General features: G+C 48.4%; 1 protein-coding gene across 1 annotated transcript in view; it reads right to left on the bottom strand.

Moving 5' to 3' along the window:
• Positions 1-14,472: 14,472 nt before the first annotated feature.
• Positions 14,473-23,964, bottom strand: part of SH3BP4 (SH3 domain binding protein 4) — an 89,113-nt gene continuing 79,621 nt past the window's right edge. Inside the window, exon 5 of the mRNA XM_012753290.2 lies at positions 14,473-23,254. Within this exon, the coding sequence (XP_012608744.1) occupies positions 23,030-23,254 (225 nt within the window). The 3' untranslated portion in view covers positions 14,473-23,029. The remainder of the gene's footprint in view (positions 23,255-23,964) is intronic.

The raw sequence follows: 23,964 nt of genomic DNA, 5'->3' as shown, positions 1-23,964 counted from the left end.
AGGGACAGGAAGATGAAAGAGTTCTCAGCTTCTCCCCACATGTTCATATGGAAAGGTTTAAAGCTTATAGAAAAGCTAAAAGAATAGGGCAATGAGCATCTGTAGTCTCCACATCTACGTACTGATTCGTCGATTAACATTTCATTTCATTTGTTCCTTGTCTTCCTCTTATATACATATGTAATAGATCATAATATATTGCCACATATAGTATATGTATGTATTATATTCACATACATATATTATGTATATAATAATCCACATGTATATTTATAGTAGATATAAACATTTATAGTATGTAAAATTATGTTATAATATGTTTATAGAGTCACATAATACATGTTTATATATACATATTATATGTGTATATATGCATATATAAGTATTAATATATACATATATTTATACTCATATTATTATATATGTATGTGTGCATATTATTAATATATATGATATATATTATATACATATATGTTGTACTCATAACACATATATACATACATGTACTCATAACATATACATATACATATGTTGTACTCATAATATATACATATATGTTGTACTCATATTATTATATATGTATGTGTATATTATTAATATATGATATATATTATATGATAATATGCATTATAATATATTATTTTTATTTTTGTACATATATACCCCCAGAACAATTTAATGTTGGAGGTTGGAGCTATTTGCAAGTTGTACATTACCTAACTCTATGCTCTTAAATACTGAGAATAAGGACATTTTCTTATATAACCATCATGCCACTATCCCACCCACGTAGTTTACCTTTAAGACAATACTATTTAATATTCAATCTATATATTCAAATTTCCCAAGTTGGCACAATTATATCCTTCATAGATTTTTTTTTTAATCCATGATTCAATCAAGCACCATGAATTGCTTTGGCTGCCACGTCTTTCACCCTCTCTGATCTAAAGCAGTCCTAGCTTTTTATCTTTCACGACTTAAGTTTCGAAGAGTCCAGACCAGGCTCTCTCTTGTTTTTAATGCCTCATAATTTGGATTGGGTTTGTCTCATTGTTTTCTCACGACAGATCTGAGGGTGAACATTCCGGCAGGAACTCCCCCTGGATGACGCTGTGTGGCCCGTGCGTGCCACCAGGAAGCACACCAGACACATGTGAGTCTGTCCCATCCCGGTGACGTCACGTCACCACTTGTAAATACGCATTCCCCGTAGCAGACAAGCCGTGGAGGGACATTCTGAGTCCACATGGCCATCCCATTCCTCAACAGCCTTCCGCCCAGTGCACCAACATGACTCTTGCCTGAATATATTATTACATTGGTGCCTCCAAAGAGGTGCTTTTTAAATTCTATTGTTTCTTCTCTATTTATTATCTGGCATTATTCTGTAAAGAAGACTTACCTCCTTACCACATTTTTAAAGTATTATTTTGAATCTGTAAATATTTCTTTAAAAAAATACAATATGCTATACTCCATTTTTAAAAACACTCTAATTGTCCCAAATTTGTCCAGTGGCTTTAAGTCAGCTATTTTCACATGCCCCAGTGAGTCTTTGGGCATTTCCTCTTTTCCTACACTAAAAGCCATTTCAGACTGACCTGGTATTTTCCCTGCTTCGGGGCTGGAATCATCATTTTTCCCTCTGGTGGACAGTGGTGTTTAGAAGCCAAGGTCTAGGTGCCCGGTGTGCTCATTGCTGCCACCATGCCATTGTTTCCGTATCCTTTCATTGGGCAGAGATATAAACACGTTTTTTAAAAAATCATGAGTTCAAAAAAAAAAAAAAACCATCATGAGTTCATATGATGACACCTTTACCTCCTACCTTCAGCCCAACATCAGTGGGATCTTGCTCACATTCCCACATCTTATATTAGTTTGTCTCTCTGCTCTCACAACAATAACCCAGGTTTCCAACATCCACATGTTTATTTATTTGCCAATCCTATGATACGGACAAAATAGTTTTGTAATTACTGCACCAATATCACTAATGAAAGCAAACCTATTAAGTAAATTTCAGCATTTATTTATGGCTCCTTTGCCCTTAAAATATATCCCACTGGAAGGCGCACAGTCAGAGTAAACTTTTCAAAAAAGTTACTCGAATTGTTATTTTCCCATGTGGTTATAATATCAATGTGATATACAGTTAGGTACATCTGTTTCTGCTTGTAGTCAATTGTATTTGATTCCAAAAACAAAAGCCAAGGAAAATAGAAGAGGGCCACCTTATCCACAGCACGAATGGAGCACTATAACAATGGAAAATAATACTCAAGGTGTTAAAATGCAAATTTTAATTTCAATTAAAGAGAAGATGCATCTCAAGAGATGTAGTGCTATACAATTTGACTTAGAGGATGATGACACTTTCATTATCCTTCACTGTTTTTCTGAGCAACCTTTAGAGGGCTAGAAGAGACCTCCTAAAGAGTCACACCATAAATAAGGGCAAAGATGGACCCCTGAGATATGATCATAGATCAACCAGGAAAAGAAAAATATTGCCTGCTAAAGGAACACAGAAGCATCTGGTGGCCGCAGTAGATTAAAACAAAACAAAACAAAACACCACAACCAAAAAAGGATGAAAGCCAGGTGTCCACTGGCCATTCAGACTTGCCAGGTGTTTTCTGACTGTCCAACAGGTCGGAGAGACTGAGTCAGAGGCGCTGTGAGGATGACCCGCTATGACACATCCGGGTTCTGTCCGTTTCCCCGCTGAGCCTCTTTGTCATTGGGCCACCTCTCTTCCGGACACCGCTGCCCCTTGATTTACAAACTGTTCCTACCGCAGTTTGGCAGTTCAGCTGCAACTTTAAATCTTTATTCTCCCTGAGTGTAATACATAATATTAATTAAAATGTTGATGCTCGTGGGATTCACAAATTCCATAGCTTTAAAACTTTGTGTAATTTTTAAAATCATGATTCAAATAACACTGACCTCCCCGAGGAGTTACTTTACGGTAAGCTGAACCAGCAATAAAATTAAAGTGTCAGATGAGAGTGAAATATACTTTTCTCCCTTAATAAACATCTGAACACTCATATGCTGTGAATGCAAATGCGTTCCCCACGCTGCTTCTCAAACGTACCTAGCAAGGCCTCTATTCATCACCCTGGGTTTCCCTGGAAACCATTGATAAGATTCAAAACACTTCACAACAATATAACCGTTCTCTCGAGATGTTTCCCCTGTTGCCAAGGAAACCCGTCTCTCTTATTTTGGCTCCGGGACTGGAAGGAATGAAGATTCCTATGCCAGGAGCAAAACAGTGTCTAAAATTTTTTGAAGACAAGATAAGCCCAGAAGAAGAGGATGCTCAGGTGTCTCCACCCCGCCACCTGCTGCGTCTTGCCCACCACCTGTTGTGCGGGGCCCCACTGGCAGGGTGGGAGGTCTCTGCCCCAAGGCCAGCCTCCTCCAGCAGCTGGAGATGGAAACTCGCGGAGGGTGCACAGGCGTGCAGTAGTCGAGATGCTGCGCAGCACCGTGCGTCTCTCCCTGTCTCCGTCTCTGTCTCTCTCTTCTCAGTTGCTGCTGCTATCCAGGTAATTAGCGGAAACGCAGCACGCGGACCTGGCTCGCCCCCGCCCTGTGGCCAGCCCAGCTCCCTGGTTGTCCTGGGGGAGCCGGGAGGAAAGGAAAGCTGGCCCGGAGAGGGGAGGCCTCTCCCAGCCCTCCGGCCAGGGCTCAGCTCCTCCCGCAAGTCCCCAGGGAGCAGAAGTGGGAGCAGCACCCCAGGTCAGCGTCTGGTCAGAGGATGCAGCAGAGGTCCCAGGGGCTGGGTGGGCCAGGCCCACTGAAGAGCTGTCCCATGGGGGGTGGGGGCAGGTGGAGAGAACCGTGCGTGCGGGAGAGCGCAGCGAGCAGCGCAGGGCTGAGACCTCTGCGGTGGAGGCTCCATAGGGAGCAGGGAAGGGTGTTCCCAGGGTGAGCCCAGAGCAAGTATTCCAGAAGGAGTTGGAGTCATCAGTTTGTAGCCTCGCGGGGTGGAGTCCTCCCACAAACACATGACTCTACTTTTTAGAGGAAGTACAAAGGTTTCCAGGAAAGTAAAACTATGCATAACTTGGGCTCAATTTGGCCTGATGGGTTGGATTTGGGCTGGGCAGGGTTCCTGGTCCCCCAGCTCCTCTCTCAGGGGAGACAGGGATTTCGGGAGGGCAAGAGAGGCCTTTGGGAGCCTGGTTGCCACTGGGCACATAAAGATGAGTCATCAGGGGGTGTCGGTCATCAGGCAGGGGAGCTGAACATCCAGCCATGTGGAGCTCAGAGTCTGTGGAGGTGGCAGCCACAGGTGGCCCGAGCAGGTGCAGGGAGCCCCCGGCCACTGCTGACTGGCAGGGGAGTCCAGAAAGCAAGTGGGGCGTGATGGCTGCTGAATGTGCCCCCATGGAAAACGTGGGGACCTTCCTTCTCCCTGGAGAATGGGGACGAAGGCAGGATTTTGAAGAAAGGCAGGCAAAGGGGGACAGTTTGGGTCTGTGGCTTTCCCTGCAAATGAGAAGAACGTAGGTGGGTTTGTAAGATGTGCGGGTGGGTACGAGGTGGGCGTCTTAGGTTAACACCGGCCACTCAACGTCCCTCTTACCGGAGACGACGCCTTGCCAAGTAGCTTCAGGTAGGGACATGACTCCTGAGCCAGCAGCAGTGCCTCCCCGCACGGAGAAGGAGAGGAAGTGTGGCCCCAAAGACGGACGCTCATTTGGTGCTAGGTCACACTCCCCCTGCCCTCCTCACAGCTCAGTCCTGAAACTCCCCCTCGAGCCCATGTCATCCGTTTCTTCCAGCTCCTGGGTTGTTTCCATTAGCAAATAAACCAAACATGCACGCGCGCGCGTGCGCACACACACACACACACACACACACACACACACACACACACACATGCGTGCACGCCCCTCTGGCCACTGCCCTCGCTTCCTTCCCGCTCTGCAGCGGCTTCCCGGAGGGGCTGTCCCACCTGCTCCCTGCACCTGTTCCCTCCCACCGCCAGCCTCGCTCTGTCTTAGCTCACGGACCCAGAGCCGGACCAACCACAGTCTTGCTTCCTCACATGCCCTCACTGCTGATCCACGCATGGCCCACACTTGGTTTTTTTACTTACTTATTTTTAAGAACCAGAGAACAGAGTCGCTACCTGAAACAAAAGCTCCAACTTTGACAATGACCTTCGTGTGTCCAGATGTCTCTCCTTCCCTCAGACCCTCCTGCCTTCATCTACCTGAGCCGATCATCACCTGAACCCCGGGTCCCCACTCCCTTGCTTGCCTTTCCGTACAGCTTTGTTACCTGTGTGTGTGACAGTGTTCACTTGCCGGCTCTTCCTTTGCCTGGGTGAGGCTGTTTCCGGGTTTTTGCTGAGGCCAACATGGCTGCAGGGAACATTCTTGTGCATGTTTCCTGTTGCATGTGGTGACATCTCCTGGGTTTGTCTCTCTTCTTTTTAAGTTACTTTATCCAGAACTATTTTCAATGCACATATGTCTTGTTTTTATTTTTTCCCCCAAGAAATGAATATCATGGCCAATTTCCCGCACATCTGTTCTCTGTGCCCTCATTTTCAGTGGCCAGGTGCTCCATCATGTGGACATAGCCATGTACCTGGGGTCTCCCTACAGCTATGGTCCCCAACCCCCAGTCCATGGCCTGTTAGGAACCAGGCCGCACATCACTGCCTGAGCTCTGCACCCCACCCCACTCCCGGTCCATGGAAAAATTGCCTTCCATGGAAGTGGTCTCTGGTGCCAAAAATGTTGGGTACGCTGCCCTACAGCATGACTTATGGTTGATGCAAAAGGTCCTGCCAGGAGTGTCCTGATGACGCATCCTCCTTCGTATTTGATTCGCTTTTCCTTTCTCTCTGTGCCGTCACAGGTCATCGCAAACTGGAGTAAGTGAAGCAAAAGGCTAAATGCAGACCCTCCACCAGCTTCACCGCGCCTGCCTCCATGCCTCTCTACCTGGCACGTCTGTACAGACCTGCGAATGAGCGATTATTGTTAACCAACAGTAAAGGATGCTTCTTTGGCTTTTCCAGAAGCTACTGGAAGAGTTCAGGGTTTCCCCCAACATAATAAATGTCAGGTGAACGAGAAGGAAACATTGATAAATAAGGATTTTCCATCGGTGCGGAGGTCAGGGGGCAGAGCTGTCGAGCAACGTTCCAGTTCTGTTTGTCGCCACGGAACAGAATTCCCCAAAACCTAGAGGTGGAAGACAGCAACCATTTTATTGGGTTTTGTGAGTCAGGAATTTGGGCAGGGCACTGTCAGGATGGCTTGTCTCTGTTCCACAGTGTGAAAGAATGACTGCAATCTTCTGGATGCTTCTTCCCTTACAGAGGGAAGCTGGTGCCTCCACGGCTGGGCTCAGCTGGGACGGCTGACCAGAGAGTTTCCACACGGCCTCCCCACGTGGCTTGGGTTCCTCAGAGCATGGCGGCCTCAGAGTACTTGGATGTCTGAGATGGCAGCCAAGACTTTAAGAGCAAACGTTCCAGGGAGTGTGGCCACGTGGTTGCTTTTGTCCTGGCTTGAGAAGTCACCCAGCATCGCACGTGGCCTGGAGGGCTCCGAGGACTTGGTGCCCACGGTCACCTTCCCACAGGACCTGAGAGTGGGGTCCAGCACCTCTCGCCCGGCCTCACGTGGAGAACTGCTAAGCCATACAGTCGTCCCCTCACGCGTCTTCACCGGCTGTCGCTGGGCTCGGCAGCTCCTCCCCGAGTGGGAGCAGATGGGCGGGATGCACCTGGAATCCATTCTGACGAGAAGGAAGAGCATCTTTGCCGACCTCGATACCACTGCATTGGGGCCCACTGGCTCCTGGGGTGGAGAGAAGGCGGCAGCAGGGCAGCTGACAGAGGAGAGGCCAGAGTGGGGGTGGGGGTGGGGGAACCAGGGGGCTCAATGCAGCTGTGGGGCCAGGAGAAGGGCAGGAACTGACGGTTTCTTAATTGCAAAATAGGAACACGTACCTCCACATTGCTATTCCAAAAGCAAAAGTATTATGTGAATGATTAGTAAGAGGATACTGCCTTTCTTCATTTTGCTCCTTTTGAAGGTATAAATACATTTCCTTTGGGGACTTTCCTGAGAGAGGTGTCTGGGATCCGGGGCTGAGGCAAAATTCCAGCTTAAGAGCATCCCGAAGTCGCCGCATGCACGGTTAGACGGCACTGCGGCTGCGGTCACGGATCTAGCGTGGGTCCCTCCCAGTGACTCACCGCGAGATAACGGGGCGACCGTGTGTTGAGATTCTCCTCACTTCCGTGAATGACAAAAACTGGTCAAAAACACACCAAACTCCAAGAGGTGTCCTTGATCATTCCCTGCCTGGAGGGAGTTTATCGGGAGCTGAATGGAACAGCACCCTTTGAGAGCTGTCCCCAGTCCCCGGGGGCTGCAGACAGGTGCCGCAGCGCTGTCCGAGTCTCTCTTTCCCACACAATTCCCATCCCAGGGGGATGTTCGACATAGTACACAAGGAAAGTACCTGGATTGCTAAAAAGATTGTTCATATTTTTGTTTTAGCAATCTTTTGGAAGAACATTCCTTTGGTGGCACATTGTTTACACCTGTCCAAAGGTCCTGACCTCCCTGCCTTGTCTCACCGTGAGTTGGGGGCCCGGTTCCAGCTGGCCGGGCTCTCCTGTGCCTGTCCCAGGGTTCGGATGGGTCTGGGCAGGGCTCTGTGGCTTGTCTACACGGCCCACGGGCTGACCCTACCAACCATACACTTGCCCAGAGACTTCCTGGGAAGTAGCTCATCCTAAGAGGAAGGAGCGAGGGCAAGCACAGCGAGCCCCGAGCCAGCTGGTGAGCAGAGGGGTCGCTCTGATGACAGACAGTGTCTGCCCCACAAACTGTTTGGTGGCCCAGCACACGGTCATGCCCACGCCTTGGGAAGAGGGACCTGAAAGGACAAAGTGAGAACAAGTGAGCAGGAAGGAGGAGAGGGGGGCATGCTGGATGGTGGCGGCCAGCTCCCAGAGGCGTCACGGGGACTTCAGCAGCTCCTTGCAGCACAGGTAGCTTCAAAGGTGTCCTTGATCTTGACGAGGGCAGCTGACGTCTCAGCGGGGAGCTGGAATCCAGGTCTGACATCTCACCCGTCCCCGTAGCCTGCAACGGGGGCACAATTCCGGGGGCCGCGCGTGGGGCACTTTCTGCATGGCACAGGCCACAGGGCTCGACCAGGTGGGAAGCCGAGGAGCGGATGGGACCAGCCCTGGCGAGGGGGCCTGGCCAGCAGGCGTGAGCTGCATCAGGGAAGGGTCCCTGAGCTGAGAAACAAGCAACCAGCAAAGTGTACCCCCTAAAACAGATACGCCCCGTCTTCCAGCTATCCAGTTGGCAACGATATTTTAAAATTGTAGCCCCCAGGGAGAGCTGGAACTGTTAGGTGAAAAGCTGACGGGAAACTCCCTATGGATGGGTCAGGCTGACAACGCCTGCCTCCTCTCGTCTATCTCAACGTCACCAAAAGTGGGACAACCGGACATCGCGTCCTGCTGACGCTCTGCAGTGAGAAGTCCCCAGGGCCACCTGGGACGTATCGTTGTCTAAACACGGAACCCGAAGCTAATCAAGCCTCGAGATCTAACTCTCCACGCACAGGACATCTGAGGGTTGGAAGAAAGCCTGAAACAATTTCTCAACGTTCAACCAGCCGGACCCAGAAGTGAGACATTGCGTAGGACAAACGGCCTGGAAAGATTGTTTCCAACAAATAAGTGGCTTGGAAAAACCAGAGGAGGTGGTGGAACTGTAAGATCACAAGAGAATTAAGAGACGTAACTGCCAAAAACAATGAATAGAGTAAATGAACCATAAAAAGACATTTTTGAGACAATGGGGAGGAGTTTGAGGATAGGTTGGTTATTAGATAATGTTAGGAAATTATTGCTAATCTTTTGGGTGTGAGAATGGTATTGCATGTGTGCATGTGTATTTAAGCTTTAATCACTTATTTGTTAGAGATAAACACTGGAGTATTTATGAGTGAAATGATATCCGGGATTAGTTTTATTTATTATTCATTTATTTTAATGTTTTTTTAGAGACAGGATCTTGCTCTGTCACCCAGGCTGCAGTACAGTGGTGTGATCACAGCTCACTGCAGCCTCGAACTCCTGGGCTCAAGTGATCCTCCCGCCTCGGCCTCCCAAAGTGCTGGGATCATAGGTGTGAGCCATGCTCTGGCCTGGGATTGGTTTAAAATGCTCCAGAGAAAAACAAGATAGTTTCGGGAGGACGGATGAAACATGAAGAACAGACTCGTTGGAGTGGGCCATGGTACTGGGGGTTCATTATACTATCTTTTATACTTTGTGTATGCTTGAAATTTTTTCATAATAAAAAGTTGAAAAACAAATTGTCACTTGGCTTGGCAAAGGTGCGGAAGGACCTGTCTTCGGTTGGGCTATGCTGTAGCAGATGGTGAGAAGCAGATTCACGTGAGGACAGGGCATCAGGGCCTGCCTGAAAAGACTGCTGGGGGAGGGGAAGTGGGGCCAGGGAGAGGAGGGGGAGGGAATCCAGAAAAGTGCCCTGGAGGGTAACTTTGGCTCCACCTGAAGGAGAATTCTGGGGACAGCAGCACTCACACTTTAGAGTCGCCTCTAGCAGGGGCAAGGGAGCTGGAGTGTTTATTTTTAAATCCTGTGCATGGAGCACACACACACACACACACACACACACACACACACACACACACGGCAACAGCGCTAGGAACTACACTCACTGGTTACTTGTTTTCTCTAAGTAAGGGAGGTATAGGTGACTTTAAATTTTCATCTATATAAAGTTGCAAATTCTCTACAATAAGTGTGTATTGTAATTAAAGGGAAATAATGGAAGATACATGGCGTAGAATTTTCTGATTTAACTGAACACCCAGAAAACTGAGAGCAGGGCTAGCGCGGGGTGCCGGCGTGAATTCAGGCACAGAGGTGGGTATGCAGTAAGAGAGAGGCGAGTACTGGCTGTGGCCTGGACATCCGGGGGAGTCCTGAGGCCCACAGTGTAAATGGGGGGCACAAGGAGGGGAGCAGATTTTAGGAGGGAAAAGTTCTGTTTTGGACATAGATGTTTTAAAATGCCTACGAGTCCTCAAAACCATAAAGAGATACTACTTGGCACCCACTAGTATGCTAGAATAAAAAAGTCAGATGGTAAAAGTATTGGCAAAGATGTGGAGAAATTTAACCTGTGTGCGCTGTTGGTGGGAATTTAAAATAGTGCAGAAGGCATGGAAAACTGTATGGCAGCTCCACAAAACTAAAAATAGAATTGCCATATGATTCAGTAATTCCACTTCCGAGTACACACCCAGAAGAATAGAACGCAGGGTTTCCAAGAGGCATGAGCACACCCAGGTTCACAGTAGCCTTATGCACAGCAGCCAAAGGTGGGAGCAGCCCAGCTGTCCACCAAAGGACGAATGAATCAACACGATGTAACACAAACCTACAACCGAGTATTACTGACGCTGCAACATGGACCAACCTCAAAACATGATGCTAAGAGAAAGATGCCACTCACAAAAGACCCCACATGATACCACCCCATTCCGATGAAATGTGCAGAACACTTCTATGGAGACAAAAAGCAGATTAGTGGTTGCCTCGGGCTGGGGGAGGGACCTGGGCAAGTAGGGTGTGACGGCTAAAATTTATGGGGTTTCTTCTTGGAGTGGTAAAAATGTTCTAAAATTGACTATAGTGATACTAATAGTTGTACATGCCTGTGCGTATACTAAAAATCATTGGATTGTTCGCTTTTCATGGATATATTGTGTGATATGTGAATAATAAACTGTTAAAAATATACAGAATGAACATACAAAAAAGCATCTGTGAGTCTTTCAGGCAGCAGTGAAAATTCGGGATTGGATCGAGTGTGACTCAAACATCAGTCAAGGACCTATGAAGGCTCTATTCGTACCTGTTCCCTTAGAGACAGGAATCTTTCCTAATGACCCTGTTTTGTGAAATTAACTTTGAATTGCTCCCTTTTTCAATAATTAATTATGTGCGGGATCAATTACACTATTAGTGACCAAACTGCTAGCATGCACAGGGTGGCGGTCAGTGACATAACAGGCTGCTGGCTGCTGGTGACGTCCCACAGGCGTTAAGGGGTTAAACAAGAATTGTCCGTCATCCTACGTGTTCTTAGAGAAACCGCCTTGCTCACAGCTCACGAAGCACCCCTTCCCGGACACACACACGCGCACACACACACACACACACACGCACGCACGCGCACACACACACACACACGCACGCACACGCACACACATGCGCGCACACGCACACACGCACGCACACGCACGCACATGCACGCACACCCATGCACACGCACACACGCACACGCGTGCACACACGCATGCACACGCACACACAAGCACACACACTCGCGCACACACACGCACATGCGTGTGTGCACACACGCACACACACCACCTAATGGAACCAGAAGACGATGCGCGATGCAAGCTCAGGCTCTCGGATCCCCTTTCAGGGGACTTCGAAATGTGTCCCGAGGCTGCTCTGCGCCGCTGTGTGTGGTGCGCACGCAGTGGGAGAAACCAGGTCTGAGTTTCCCCACGGCCGCGCGCCAAGAGAGCCGTGGCTGAGACCCGCCTGCTCGCCGCGCGGCTCGCACACGTCAGGCGGACCACTCGCAGCACCGCCAGGAGGAGAGGGCGAGAGTGAAAAGGGCGCAGGGCAGGACCCACCACCCGCACTCCACCCCCGGTGTCGCCCGAGAGGGGGACGTGCCTGCCCACAGGGACCCGCCCGAGGGCGTCCCTGGCGCCTCCGCTCCTGGCTCCGTTCCTCGACGCGGAAGCGCTCCAAGGCCGGTCGGGGGAAGGGACAAGCACGTTGCCATGTGCCTGTGCAGACAGAGCAACAGCAAGGACATCAACAAAGACGAACCAATAAAAAAAGGGGCTGATGTGACAACACGGGTGACACTCAAAAACTTTATTCTGAGCAAAAATAATGTTTCCTTGTACATAAAATTTCCGAGTGATAATTTCAAACTGTATTAACAAGAAGCTGATGAGCGGTTGCCTGGGGCTGGGGTCGGGGAATAGGACTGATGGCAGGGCCAGGAGGAGCCTTTCTGGGGTGATGAAATTATTATTCTCCAGGGCTTGAAGCCAGACTCCAACTTTACCATTTCTTAAAAAAAAAAAAAAATTATTTCACTAGGCTAGAAACTTCTACTAAATGAATCAAAGCAGAAATTAGGTTTTGACAAAAATTGAATCAGTGTTTTTCAGCCAGTGTGAGGAATACCTAAGGGAAGAAATGACTATTACTCATTATATTGTCTTATTTCTTCAGTGGTTATCTTTGCAGGAAAAAAACACATGGAAAAACAGAAGAAAAAAATAAATAAACAAGAGAACGGGTGCGTATCAGCCAGAGAGACTTTGTAAGGAAGTTCAATGTTCCGAATGAATAGTGGGCAAGTTAACAGACAAAAGGCTGCAGCATCTTCCCTCCCCAGCCCTCCCAACTGCAGGGCCAGAGGCCGGGGTCCACTACCCAGGTACCATCGCGTCTGGATTCAACACCTGATAAACGTGCATCACCCATGACATGCTTGGGGGGCTTTGCGTTTTTGCCAGCCCAGTACTTGAGTGGATAGGCGTTGGCGTAAGACCACTTTCATGGAGTGTGAATTCAAAACAAATGGGCCTGTTCAAGAGCAATGAACCGAGACAGAGAGGAGGGAAACTAAAATCCCAGACACTTTTTTTTTTTTAAGGAGACTGCCCACCTGCCCTCTCATTCAGCCCTCAGGTGCGAGGCAAAGCAGGCTTCCCTTGGTGCTGGGGAGCAACTGGCCTGGCTGCTCTCCCGGGGTGAAGAGGGAATGTTCTGGAAGGAAGCTCAGGCCAAGAGGCTGCTACCCACTGCAGCCAGCTGCCTCCCCTCCCCCGTGCTGAGCCTGCCTCCTCGCTGGCTCTGCCTGCAGCACCAAGAACCAAAATCTTTCCCTGCGTGTGAGGTTCAGGGTGACGTCTCCAAGGTTAGACATGGTTTTGTCTTTCTTCATTTAACTTTGGATATGCATACATAACTCAGGAAGAAAAACCAGCTATGGATATATTGTATTTGTTGCAGAGCAAAATGTGGTAAATGCAGTTAAAGGCCACGAGTTTTCCTAGAAGACTAAAAGGAACTTCAGCTGAGCTCCTCGTGGTCTTCGGCAGCCTTTCGTTTTGACAAAGCTGGGCTATAAAGCCACAGGTAATGACGTTAGAACCAGACGTCTGCAGGCAATTTTCAGGAGCCTACCATACAGCCAGGTCCCTGTGTATGAAATGGTTTCATAAAATATGACGGCAGTTTTGTCACTTTAAGCAATTCTAAGCACAACAGAAGATGCTGCTTAAAAGCAACATTAAGAAAGGGGAAGCACCGAGGAGCAGCTGGCTGCAGCTCCCAGCGGGGGGTTCCCGACACCGTGATGGCCGGCTGTCTGCACTGGGGTAAGATCAGCAAAACGAACCCCGTGCCCAGCTCCAGCTCTGAGCTCGGCGGGGCTGCCAGGCCAGACTGTCCACATGGGAATTGGGATGAGCCAGCGATGGAATCCTCCCTTCCTTCTTTCCTGCCTTCCCTGCCTTCCCCTCCCTTCCTTCTTTGCTACCACAGGGTTTGGGGTGCCGGCCCTCATCCTGACTACCATTGGGGTGTAGTGCCTGGCACAGCCGGAGGGGCACCTCCCCTCTCGTGGTGGCGTAGCGTCAAGGAGATAACCCTACTAAAAGTGGTGTCACCACAAAGTGAGGTAGGTTCTCTGGAAGAAAGGGTCCTGGGTCCCCGGCCTGTGAGCATTTGGCAAAGACACCCGGCCAAGGCCAGGGCTCGGGAGGGCACCCCTGGAGAAGCGTCAGAAGGAGGCAGGAGGGGGTACGAGGGAGAGTGATCTCCGAGGAGGGGCCCCAGAACCACAGAGCCGAGAGCAGCTCCCAGGTGTGCTTTTTCCGGTGTCAAACGTGACCCACCCGTTCATCTCGTCCTCCCAGAGGCCTCTGCTAAAGAGGTGGCATCCCAGTGGGCAGGATGCTGTTCTGAGTCCTCCTGTCCATCCAGATAAGGCCTTCAGGCTGCCTCTTATCAAGGGACCAGGCCGGGCCAGACACGCAGGAGACAGTTCGCTGGGTGACCTCAACAGCAGCACTCACAGCGCCCTGCACCTTTTATCGCATGTCTCTTTGATTTTTAATGTAGCCCCCACAGGGACATTTTGGAGATTTACAGGCTGTTCAGAGGATGCTTCAAGATAGTCTAAAGAATGTGACTACATGAAATATACCTCTTTTAAAATACTTTAGAGAGAGCTGCGATAAACAAAGAATATGTTAAAGAAATATGGATTTCAATTTATCCTCAGAGCCTTAATGAAAGGACTGATATTTTCCAAAATTACAGCTTTTGAATTGCCTTACAGCTATTCCTTTGGGTTTATAGAAAACGTAAATCAAAGGTACTTTGGATGATTTAAAAAATACCGTCTTGCGTAACCATGAAAGAGAAGCTGTGATCTGAAATCATTCTCTAATAATTTCTCATAAAAGGCTTAGCAAGTATCCATGTATTTTTGGCTTTCTCTTTTGGAAACTAAGGAAATATTATGTTTTTTTTCTTAGACTGTGGGTGTCTGCAAGGACATACTCAATCATTTCTCCTCCTATATTAAATTCTGATCCTGACAACTTCCACCATGCTCAGTACAACCATCATATTCTATTGTAATAAACAAGAGGGACAATTTGAAGACCACACTTGCCAGCATCTGTTTAAAATGCAAGCTTCTTAAATTAAAATTTTGGGATTAATATAAATCAGAACATGAAAGATTTTCAAAGAAGAGAATGCTTTTAAGATTATGTCCATAATAGTCACTAGCCATTAGTGAGTTCTTGGCCTTTGGAGAAATAACACCATATTACAAAAATTTCATATTACAAAAATTTCATATTACAAAAATATCCCCCCAACGCTTCTCCAGAGGAAAGATAGCTCAGCCAGGAAGCGCAGGTGGTTGGATTGGTGCAGACGGGGCCCGGGGCTGTGTGGGCACCTGAGAGAGAGGTGGGTGTGGTCCTCGGAGGCCGGCAGTGGGGACCCGGCATGGAGAAGCCTTTTGCTCAGAATTCAAGAAACTCACAGGAGCAAGTCGATCGAGGTCTACGTAGATGGAGATCTACTGCCTCTGCACACGGTCACTCTTTGCACACGTCCAGACCTGTTGGGTCATTTGGTTCGAGACTATTTCTGGTCCCTTCTGCTCCCCCTTCCCCACCAAACACTTCCCTGCTGACCGGGCTCATTCCTTGCTGCAGCCTAGGAAAACTCCATCCCCGTTGCTCTGGCGTCCTGGGGCGGAGGAAAGAGCTCGGAGAAGGGCATCTCGTTTTTCTCATGGTGAGGGGCCTGGGCAGCGACCTGCATACAGGGCAGGAGCATCAGGTCTTCGGTGACAACTGAGGTGGACAGAAAGGCCACGCTCAGAAAGGGAACTCGGGCTGCGTCTGCAAGCGGATCGGGCACAGCTGGTCGTCTCGCTCAATTTATTCGGGTCGTTTGATTCACTTTATTCGGATATCTCAGTTTTATGAAAATGCGTTTTGCTTTCGCCAGGAATCCTTTATGCTACCCTAGCTGTGTCACGGCTTTTATCGGAATGAAACTTGAATAGTTAAAAATCACGTGATCATATCCATCTTGGATGACGATGGCACTGGCGGGTGCCTGTCCGGTCGTCCCCTCCGGCTGCGCTTTCACAAGGGGGCGCTCGGCCAGTTTTTAGGCCCAATGGCCCCGGGAGTCGGTGCTCGTCAGCTGGGGAAACAGCCATGCACGCAAGCTCCCTGCGTTTCCTGCACAATTTCCGTGGGCTCCTAGGACTCACGGGACCACCAGTGGTTTATGGCTACATTGTCCCCAACCAGTGAACCTGACGCTCCCTACCCGGCCCCAGGCTCCCTTATAACCAGGGGGTGACCTTGTGGCCCATTCTGGAATGAAGCACAGTAGAACCCTCCTGAGAGTCTTAGAGCAATTGGCCAAAAAGTTCTTGTTTCCCTTTTACAAAGAGGCAGACTTAGCTGGCAGGCCCCGGACCCTTGGCCCTCTCCCCTGCTTCCTGCCTGGAAAATGGACCTGACGCCCAGGGCTGCAGCAGCCATCTCAACTGTGGGACAAAGCCACCCCCTAAGGGTGGCTGTGCAGGAGGCTGGTGTCGTGAGCAAAGGCCTTGCCCGGACCACGCACCCACCCTGGGTGACATGTGAGGTGAGAAGAGAACCCAGTTCCTCAGCACGGCTGTTCTAGGTCAGGTTCTTGCTGTGCTTGGCCTAACGCGACCCTGCAGATTGGTAGAATGACGCATGCCGTAGACATGGCATACCTATCTGATGTGTATCTGCTGAAAACATCCAGGCAGGGGGTTCCTGGGGTCGTCACAGCCTGTGTTCTGGTCCCTGGAGACTAAGAGCTTTGCACCTTACTTTTGTTTAGCGTTGGGTTGCAGAGTCCCTTGCTAATGCTTGCTAAAGCTCTGAATAATAAAGTCTTTCATACTGACATCCTCTCTTCCCTGGACTCCAGGCTAGTGGTTGTTAAACTTTTGTGGATCATGAATCTATATGAAAATCTATTAAAAACTCAGGATTTCCTCCTCAGAAGCTGCACAGGCCAAAATTAACAGAACACTTGTGTACCATTTTGAGGGTTTCACAGACCCCCTAATGCCCATCCATGGGCCCTGGCTGGAAAAGGCTTGTTGTAGGCACACACAATCCATTTTGATTATCTGCCTATGTATGCCCACTTTGTTGATTAACAACATGTAAATGAGGTACTTGTTTGATTTTTAATTTTGCAAATTGGGGCATTCACTCTATTCCTTGGTACTTCACAGCCAATTCTAAATTGCTCTCATTTCGTAAATTATTATCTGTAGAGAAAAAAAATATGTGGAATTATAAAAATAACATCGGCACAAGTAAGATGGTAAGGCAAAAGGGTACACCAGGGAAACTGAGTCCTTTCCCAAATGCTGATGTGCAGGTCCCAGCAAGCCCATGGCCACGTTTCTTGGGTGTCATTCTAGAAGTGCTTCGTGTATGGCTGTATTTTTTCCTTTTAATATAAACAATTTTTTACTCACTGTTCTATTTTTTTTCCCATTACTATATCTTGGAGGTTCTTTCACACCAATAATTATAGAGCTACCTTTTTCCTTTTGATGGTGCCACTGTATAAATGTACTGCAATTTAACTGCCCCCTCATTGATGGACATTTACGTTGTGGCAAATTTTAAAATCACTCTTGGAGGCCCGCGTGTCGTCTCCATGCCAGCCATTGGAGTATGCGGAGGGAATACAAAGTGATTATATCTGCCCGGCCAAAGGAAATTAAAAACAGAGAGCCAATGGCAAATCCTTCTCCACTTCTAACCACCCTCTCCAGGTAACGCATCATGAATTACAGTTTTTGCGGTTTAGCACTTGTTGTCATTTCCTTCTCTTGCTGGGCTTGCTGGCAACAGGCTACAGCAAGAACCTTAGTTGGAGCCAGGCTGCCTGGGTTTGGATCCACACTTCCTAGCTGTGTGACTTTGGGGAAGTTACTTAACCTCTCCGTGCCCCGCATTCTCATCTGCAACATATAGATAGCAATTGTACCTACCTCATAGCATGTTGCCAGGATCAAACGAGTTAAAATCTCTAAAGTGCTTAGGACTGTGATGGGCTCAGAATAAGCACTAAGAAAGTCCTGGCTGTCATTAGTCCAGGTGGCCTTGAAATAAAATGGGGGTTGCTTGCTTGGGATTGTTACCCAAGGCAGGGAACGCTAGGAGCCAGGCCTGTCTCAGAACCTCCTTGACCCCAGTGCAAGACACACATGTGCACACACGTGTACACATGCACATGAGAAAGCATCACGTACGTACCTCCTGGGTTCCTGCGCAGGCCTGGTGAGCCAGCATGTGTGCGGGAGGCGCCTCTGCTCAGGCCAGTCTGAGGACCAGCAAGAGGCAAAGGTGGCAACTGTGAGTCTGCCCACGAGGCACCTTCCACGGGGACATTAGTCCCTGAGTACACGGCCCTGGGGCCTGAGGCCAGGTTCCAGCAGAGGATAGAAGTCACTTTCCCAATGCACAGCCAGCCGGAGATGGACACTGGATAGAGGTCACTCTGTTGCTAAGCCCGCCTGGTCCATTTCTCCCTCTCAGCAGGGACAGCCCAACAAGCCCTGGTGGCACAGTCTGCATCAGAGAAGACGTCCCTGAAAACAGCTGCCTGGATTTTAATTAAAGTTCAGCAGGAGGGGACTGCGACCAGGACAACGATTGGAAGCTGGGCCATGCAGAGGGAAGAGTCTGGAGTGGCCGCTGCTGAAATATTTAGAAATCACGGAACAGAATCTGCACCTGTCCCCTCCTGCCCAGGAATGGAAATCATTTGTTTCTTTTCTGCCTAGTGTTTTACCGTAAAATTAAAAATTGAGCTTGTCTTCGTACTTTAGGTACCTAAGTATCAGATGGAAACTTGCTAAAATGCAGATTCCTGGGCCCCCACGAGCATCAGCTTCAAGAGGGCTGGGAAGCCTTGGAACCTGCATTTAATACGCTTCCTCCCAGTGAGTTTTACTCTGGTGCTCCACGGACTGCACTTAAACAGGAGAGTGGTCACAGCAGTTATGTTTTCAAGATGATATTACATAGTCGAATGTTTTAATATTCTCCGGATTACTAAACTGGTACCCAGTCTACGTCCTCCCAGAGCTGAGCGTCTAAGAAAATATATGGGAATCCAAGATAATTATATTTCAGCCAGAGCTCTGTTGTGGTCTGATTGACTTGCAAAATATGCAAATTAGACAGTTTTATAAAAATGTTAATAATGTAAAGAAAACATATTTTGAAGACATTTTGAAAATAATGGTACCAATAAACTGCTCTGTTTGACGTGAAATGTAAGTATAATACAAAGTTCTTTCATGAACCGGGCGCGGTGGCTCACGCCTGTAATCAATCCTAGCTCTCTGGGAGGCGGAGGCGGGCGGATCGCTCAAGGTCAGGAGTTCAAAACCAGCCTGAGCAAGAGCGAGACCCCGTCTCTACTATAAATAGAGAGAAACTAATTGGCCAACTGATATATATAGAAAAAAATTAGCCGGGCATGGTGGCGCATGCCTGTAGTCCCAGCTACTCGGGAGGCTGAGGCAGGAGGATTGCTTGAGCCCAGGAGTTTGAGGTTGCTGTGAGCTAGGCTGACGCCACGGCACTCACTCTAGCCTGGGCAACAAAGCCAGACTCTGTCTCAAAAAAAAAGTTCTTTCATGGAGGGAGAGAAAATTGCCTGACTTTATCAAACGCATCCAATAATATTTTAAGCAGAATTTTGGAATATGTTACATGCATGTCACAAACACTTGCGTATGAATTCTCTGAATGCGAAACAAATTTATTCCTGCTTTGATAGCTTTAGATATCGTGTGCATGGCAGGGTGACATCTGCCTTCAGTGTATCTCTATGCATTTTGTACAAACCTAGTATTTGAAAAACGACAGCTGTCTCCCAGATCCTGAGGTGACACATAAATCTCCAGGGTTTGTGCGAATGATTTTAAGTAGGTCAAGTGCCCTGAGTCCCTCAACACATTCGCCACCTTTTCTGTCTTTAATTTCTCAGCTCATCTACCACATGGAAAATGTGATAATTAGGAATATATAAGGTGTTGTGCAAAATGCCTTGGAGAGCTGTAATCTGATTTTCTGAAGAGATTTTTAATGCATAATTATATTCTTATGAATTCACTGGCTGCACAAAGAACCCACCTCCATACGGCACCTCTATAAACACCACAGGGCTGCATTTGTATATTTCAGTGTTACAGGTTGTTATGCTGAACCATCAGCATGCATTTTACTATAAATTCTTCGTTCTGTGTGCGTTGGTTTTAACCAAACTCAGAGTCAAAAATGAAAGTGACTCAATTCTCTAAATCTCTTCTCCTTTAGACAAGGACGACTCTGTGATGGAGTTGCCAGGCAACCACCCCGCCCCTCCTCCCATCTTGGGCTGGGCTTGGGTGTCAGGGCGACCGTCCCACTGTCCTGAGAGAATCTGCAACACCCAGGCTGCTCACCTGAGGCTGCAGACTTTCATCAAGTGCTCCCACATCTGCTTTTCTCACCTCAGTGGGGCCATCTACACCTTGGGTGTGAACTGATTTTGCACTTGGAGTGCAGAAAAATATGTGGGTGTGTGAAAACTAGAGCAGGCACTTGTTAAAGTATAAGCTTCAGCTGAGCTACACATATGGAATATTATATTTTCCCCACAAGACTTGTGTTTGTTTGATTGAGAGAGAGAGTACTATGAAGTATACACGAAACTCTTCAGGCCTTAGTCCCTGCCCTCTGTGCCCACAAAGGAACAGCCCGCGGTTTTCATTCAATCCGTCGTTCATCCCAGACTGTACTGAGAGTGAGTTTGCATTTACTGAGTGAGTCGGACACTGCAGTATCTTCCTTGCCCAGGTCAGAGTGTGGGGCGCACAGAGCAAACACACAGCCGTGACACAGGGAGATTCAGGTGATGTTCGTGGTTGGGGGGCGAGGGCCTCCGGAAAACGAAGGAAGGGCCTTTAGCCAGATGGGGCATCTGAAGAGACTCCAGAGGAGCCTGGTTTTCAGAGCTAATTCCTTAAAAAAGTAAACCAATTGAAACAGAAATTAAGAAAGATGACTTTAGACAAAGTCACAGTCACAAGGGGATGGATATATATGCACACAATGAGTGTGATGGGGGATGGACACGCTTGAAGCTCTGACTTGAGGAGGGAGCGGGGGCAAGGGAAATATACCCAACCTTAACATTTGTACCCCCATAATATGCTGAAAAAAAATTTTTTTAAAAGTCACAGGCACAACCAATTAATTTCTTCAAGTTTTCCTTCTCCTCCATTAGGCAGAATATTACCTCAGAGAGGCAAAGCTTTACAAATACCATTCCTGCTAGCCTGTAGCAGAAAATACCAGTAGGGGAAGCAGCCCCTGGTCTATGCATAGATACTTACACTAGGTTTCATTTTTATTTTATTTAAAGTTTGGTTGGGTACAAAAAAAACCACATACACTTAATGAGTTAAAATATCCAAATAAAATTTACTGCAACTTTTGTAGAATTTAATTTGTGCTACAAGACATGTTGCATAGGAAACTATTTAAAGCCCCTGAGGAAAAATATCCATGGTTTTAAGGTGCAACTGGTTTTGTTTCTTCTTTGGGGAGAAGGGAGAGATGGCATGAGGTTCTGGGAAGCAGAATCGAGTTTGTCACGTGTGGTGCGTGGGGAACTGTGTGTCCTGGTTCCTGTAGCACGAACGTCTAGTGTCTGTTTTTTAGTCAGTTGGTCTTCAGTATCTGAATCAGTAGCTATATAACAATGTTCTGGCCCAGGAAGGGAGTACACATTGATTATACTAAGTAATTAACACATTGCAAGAAGCGGTTTTAGAGAATGAGATTCAGGGACCCCCAGTGGCCCAGCTCCACTTCCAACAAACACGGTGCATGTCCCGGCACGTTCCTGGGAATCGCCTCACTCAGCGGACCGGCCAGGTATCAGCCCTGCCTCTTGCTCCCGTCTGAGATGCCACCACTACCGTGCAGTTGTAGAATTCGGCACACATGCCTGCACCCTACGGGTTACTAATACAACACTTTGCCAACTTCCCAATTTTATGTGAGAAACATTTTCACTTTTAGAAAATGTTCATGTTGCTCAGATGATCTTTATGTTGTACACAAAATGGTTTCACTGACACTATTTCTTTTCAAGAAGGTACACTGGGAAGGAAGAGGGATTAAATTTCAGATGAGATGAGATGAAATGAAATGAAATGTAGAGTTTGGCAAATGGCAGCTGGCACCTCTGCACGTCAGCATGCAGTGTCGCTTGTGGGGCCGACCATGGTATTTGCAAAGGGTGTGGGAAGAGCGGTGGCCACCAGAGCTCTGATGTGGTGGTGAAGTTGTCTTCCTGTCCGCAGGAGAGGCAGTGAGCTTTGCAGGAAGCACCCCCTGTCCCAAAGGGAGAAACAGTACGATGGCTCTGAGAGCAGCAGGGACCACCTCATTGTCAATGGCACTGTTCTTGCGAGTGACACAGGCAGGGGCTGTGAAGAATGTCACCTCCGACTGCCTTCTACTCTGGTGGCAGAAACACCTCCCAGCACCTGATTGCTAATGTGGGACTTAACCCTGCCCTCTAACGCTCACAGAGATTCACATGTTCCGTGGATGACCACTGACTACAGCATGAGGCAAAGACGGAAGACAATTAAAATAAGAGGCGCAGGACTTAGGGCTTCTCAGGAAGAACAGGTATGGGCTGCGTCCATTTACTGAAAACCCGCTTCTCCCGTTTGATTTACCTTTTTACAAGCAGGGAGTGAGAAAGGTCCAGTACCCGAACAAGATCCTTCTGTGCAGTGTTGAAATGCAAAGTATGTCTGGGAATCAGAAACGCCCGATGACCTTTAAATACCTATATACATCTGTAACATAATTTAAAAAGGTCTTTAAACAACATAAAAACCTCAACAGCATCTGCCCCTATTAAATTGTTTTTTAACCTTTATGGTCCATTACAAAATTAGATACCACCTTTCTCATATGTCCCCTCCCCCCATTCTTTATAAAAGTGATTTTACATTTAAATTTATACTTAACAAATAGAAAGCTATTTGATTGGCAACGATCAGCAGTAGAAAATCCCTTCGGGCCTCTCCCCGGATGGGGGAGAGGGTGGAGCATCACGTGGACGTGGTCCCTGGGTGTGGGTCCAGCGGGTGGACCCTGGGTCAGTCTGAGCAGCTGTCCCTTCCTCCGTCCCAGCCCCAGGTGACAGCAGGGCAGCTGGGGGCTCGTGCTCCAGAGCAGCAAGGGATGGCAGGGAACTCGTTCAGATCACAAAGTCATCATGGTCCGCGGGGCTGAAGGCGGCGGCTCGCAGGATGTCCAGGGAGTTCACCAGGATCAGCGTCCCTGTGAGGTGTTTCCAGCGCTTGGTGATGGGGTTTTTCATCTTGTCCAGGCCCGTGTGCAGCTCCTGGATGACGTCCCGGTAGCTGTCCCCGATCTGGTGGCTCCAGGTGAGTAGGAAGTCATAGGCGGGTTTCCACATGGCCTGGGTGGTGGAGCCATAAAGAAACAAAGGAGGGAGGGGGACAGAAGATTAGGAGACAGTGAGAGATTTGCTCCTGTTCCTTGCCACAGCTGCCTTAGCCACTGTTCACCACACTCTTCCAAGAGTGAAACAAGCCCGCAGGAGAAACAGGTGGAACCGCCTCTGGGCAGGCACAGCACACATCAGGGGCAAGGACGACACTGCGTGACAGCAAGTGTGCGCCCAATGGCTCCGTGTAAACAGAAACGGTTGCTCTTCCCTTACAATCCTTGCTGCACTTCCTCCCTGGGCCACTCGTTTAGAAATTCACTGTGCTAATCAAAGACACCTTTATTGTTCAGACTTCCTGCTTCCTAGGTCTCGCAAGCCTGAATGTTTTTGAGGAGGCTCACCATGGAGACCTCCACCAACAGGCGTGAACACAAGAGCCTCTGAGCAGGAGGCCCACCTGCACGGGTGTGGCCAAGGTTACAGAATACCAGGTACTGCTCCAACCCAGCTCGTGGGTAGAGACCCAGGCCGGGTCACAAAGCATTGTCTGTGCATTATTCAACCTTACTGAAGGTAATTTAGGATAGAACAGTACGACACAGGCAGTCCTGTGTGCGGGGGCGGGGGGGGCCCTCCCGTGTCGTGGGGGCATGGCTTGCCACCCCGAAGCAAGGGCTTTCTCCCGCTCAGTGAGGGTGCATTGCATGCTGGGTACAGAC

Source organism: Microcebus murinus, chromosome 8 (assembly GCF_040939455.1).
Source record: "Microcebus murinus isolate Inina chromosome 8, M.murinus_Inina_mat1.0, whole genome shotgun sequence".
Classification (NCBI taxonomy): Eukaryota; Metazoa; Chordata; class Mammalia; order Primates; family Cheirogaleidae; genus Microcebus; species Microcebus murinus.
This window is presented reverse-complemented; position numbering and strand designations above follow the sequence as displayed.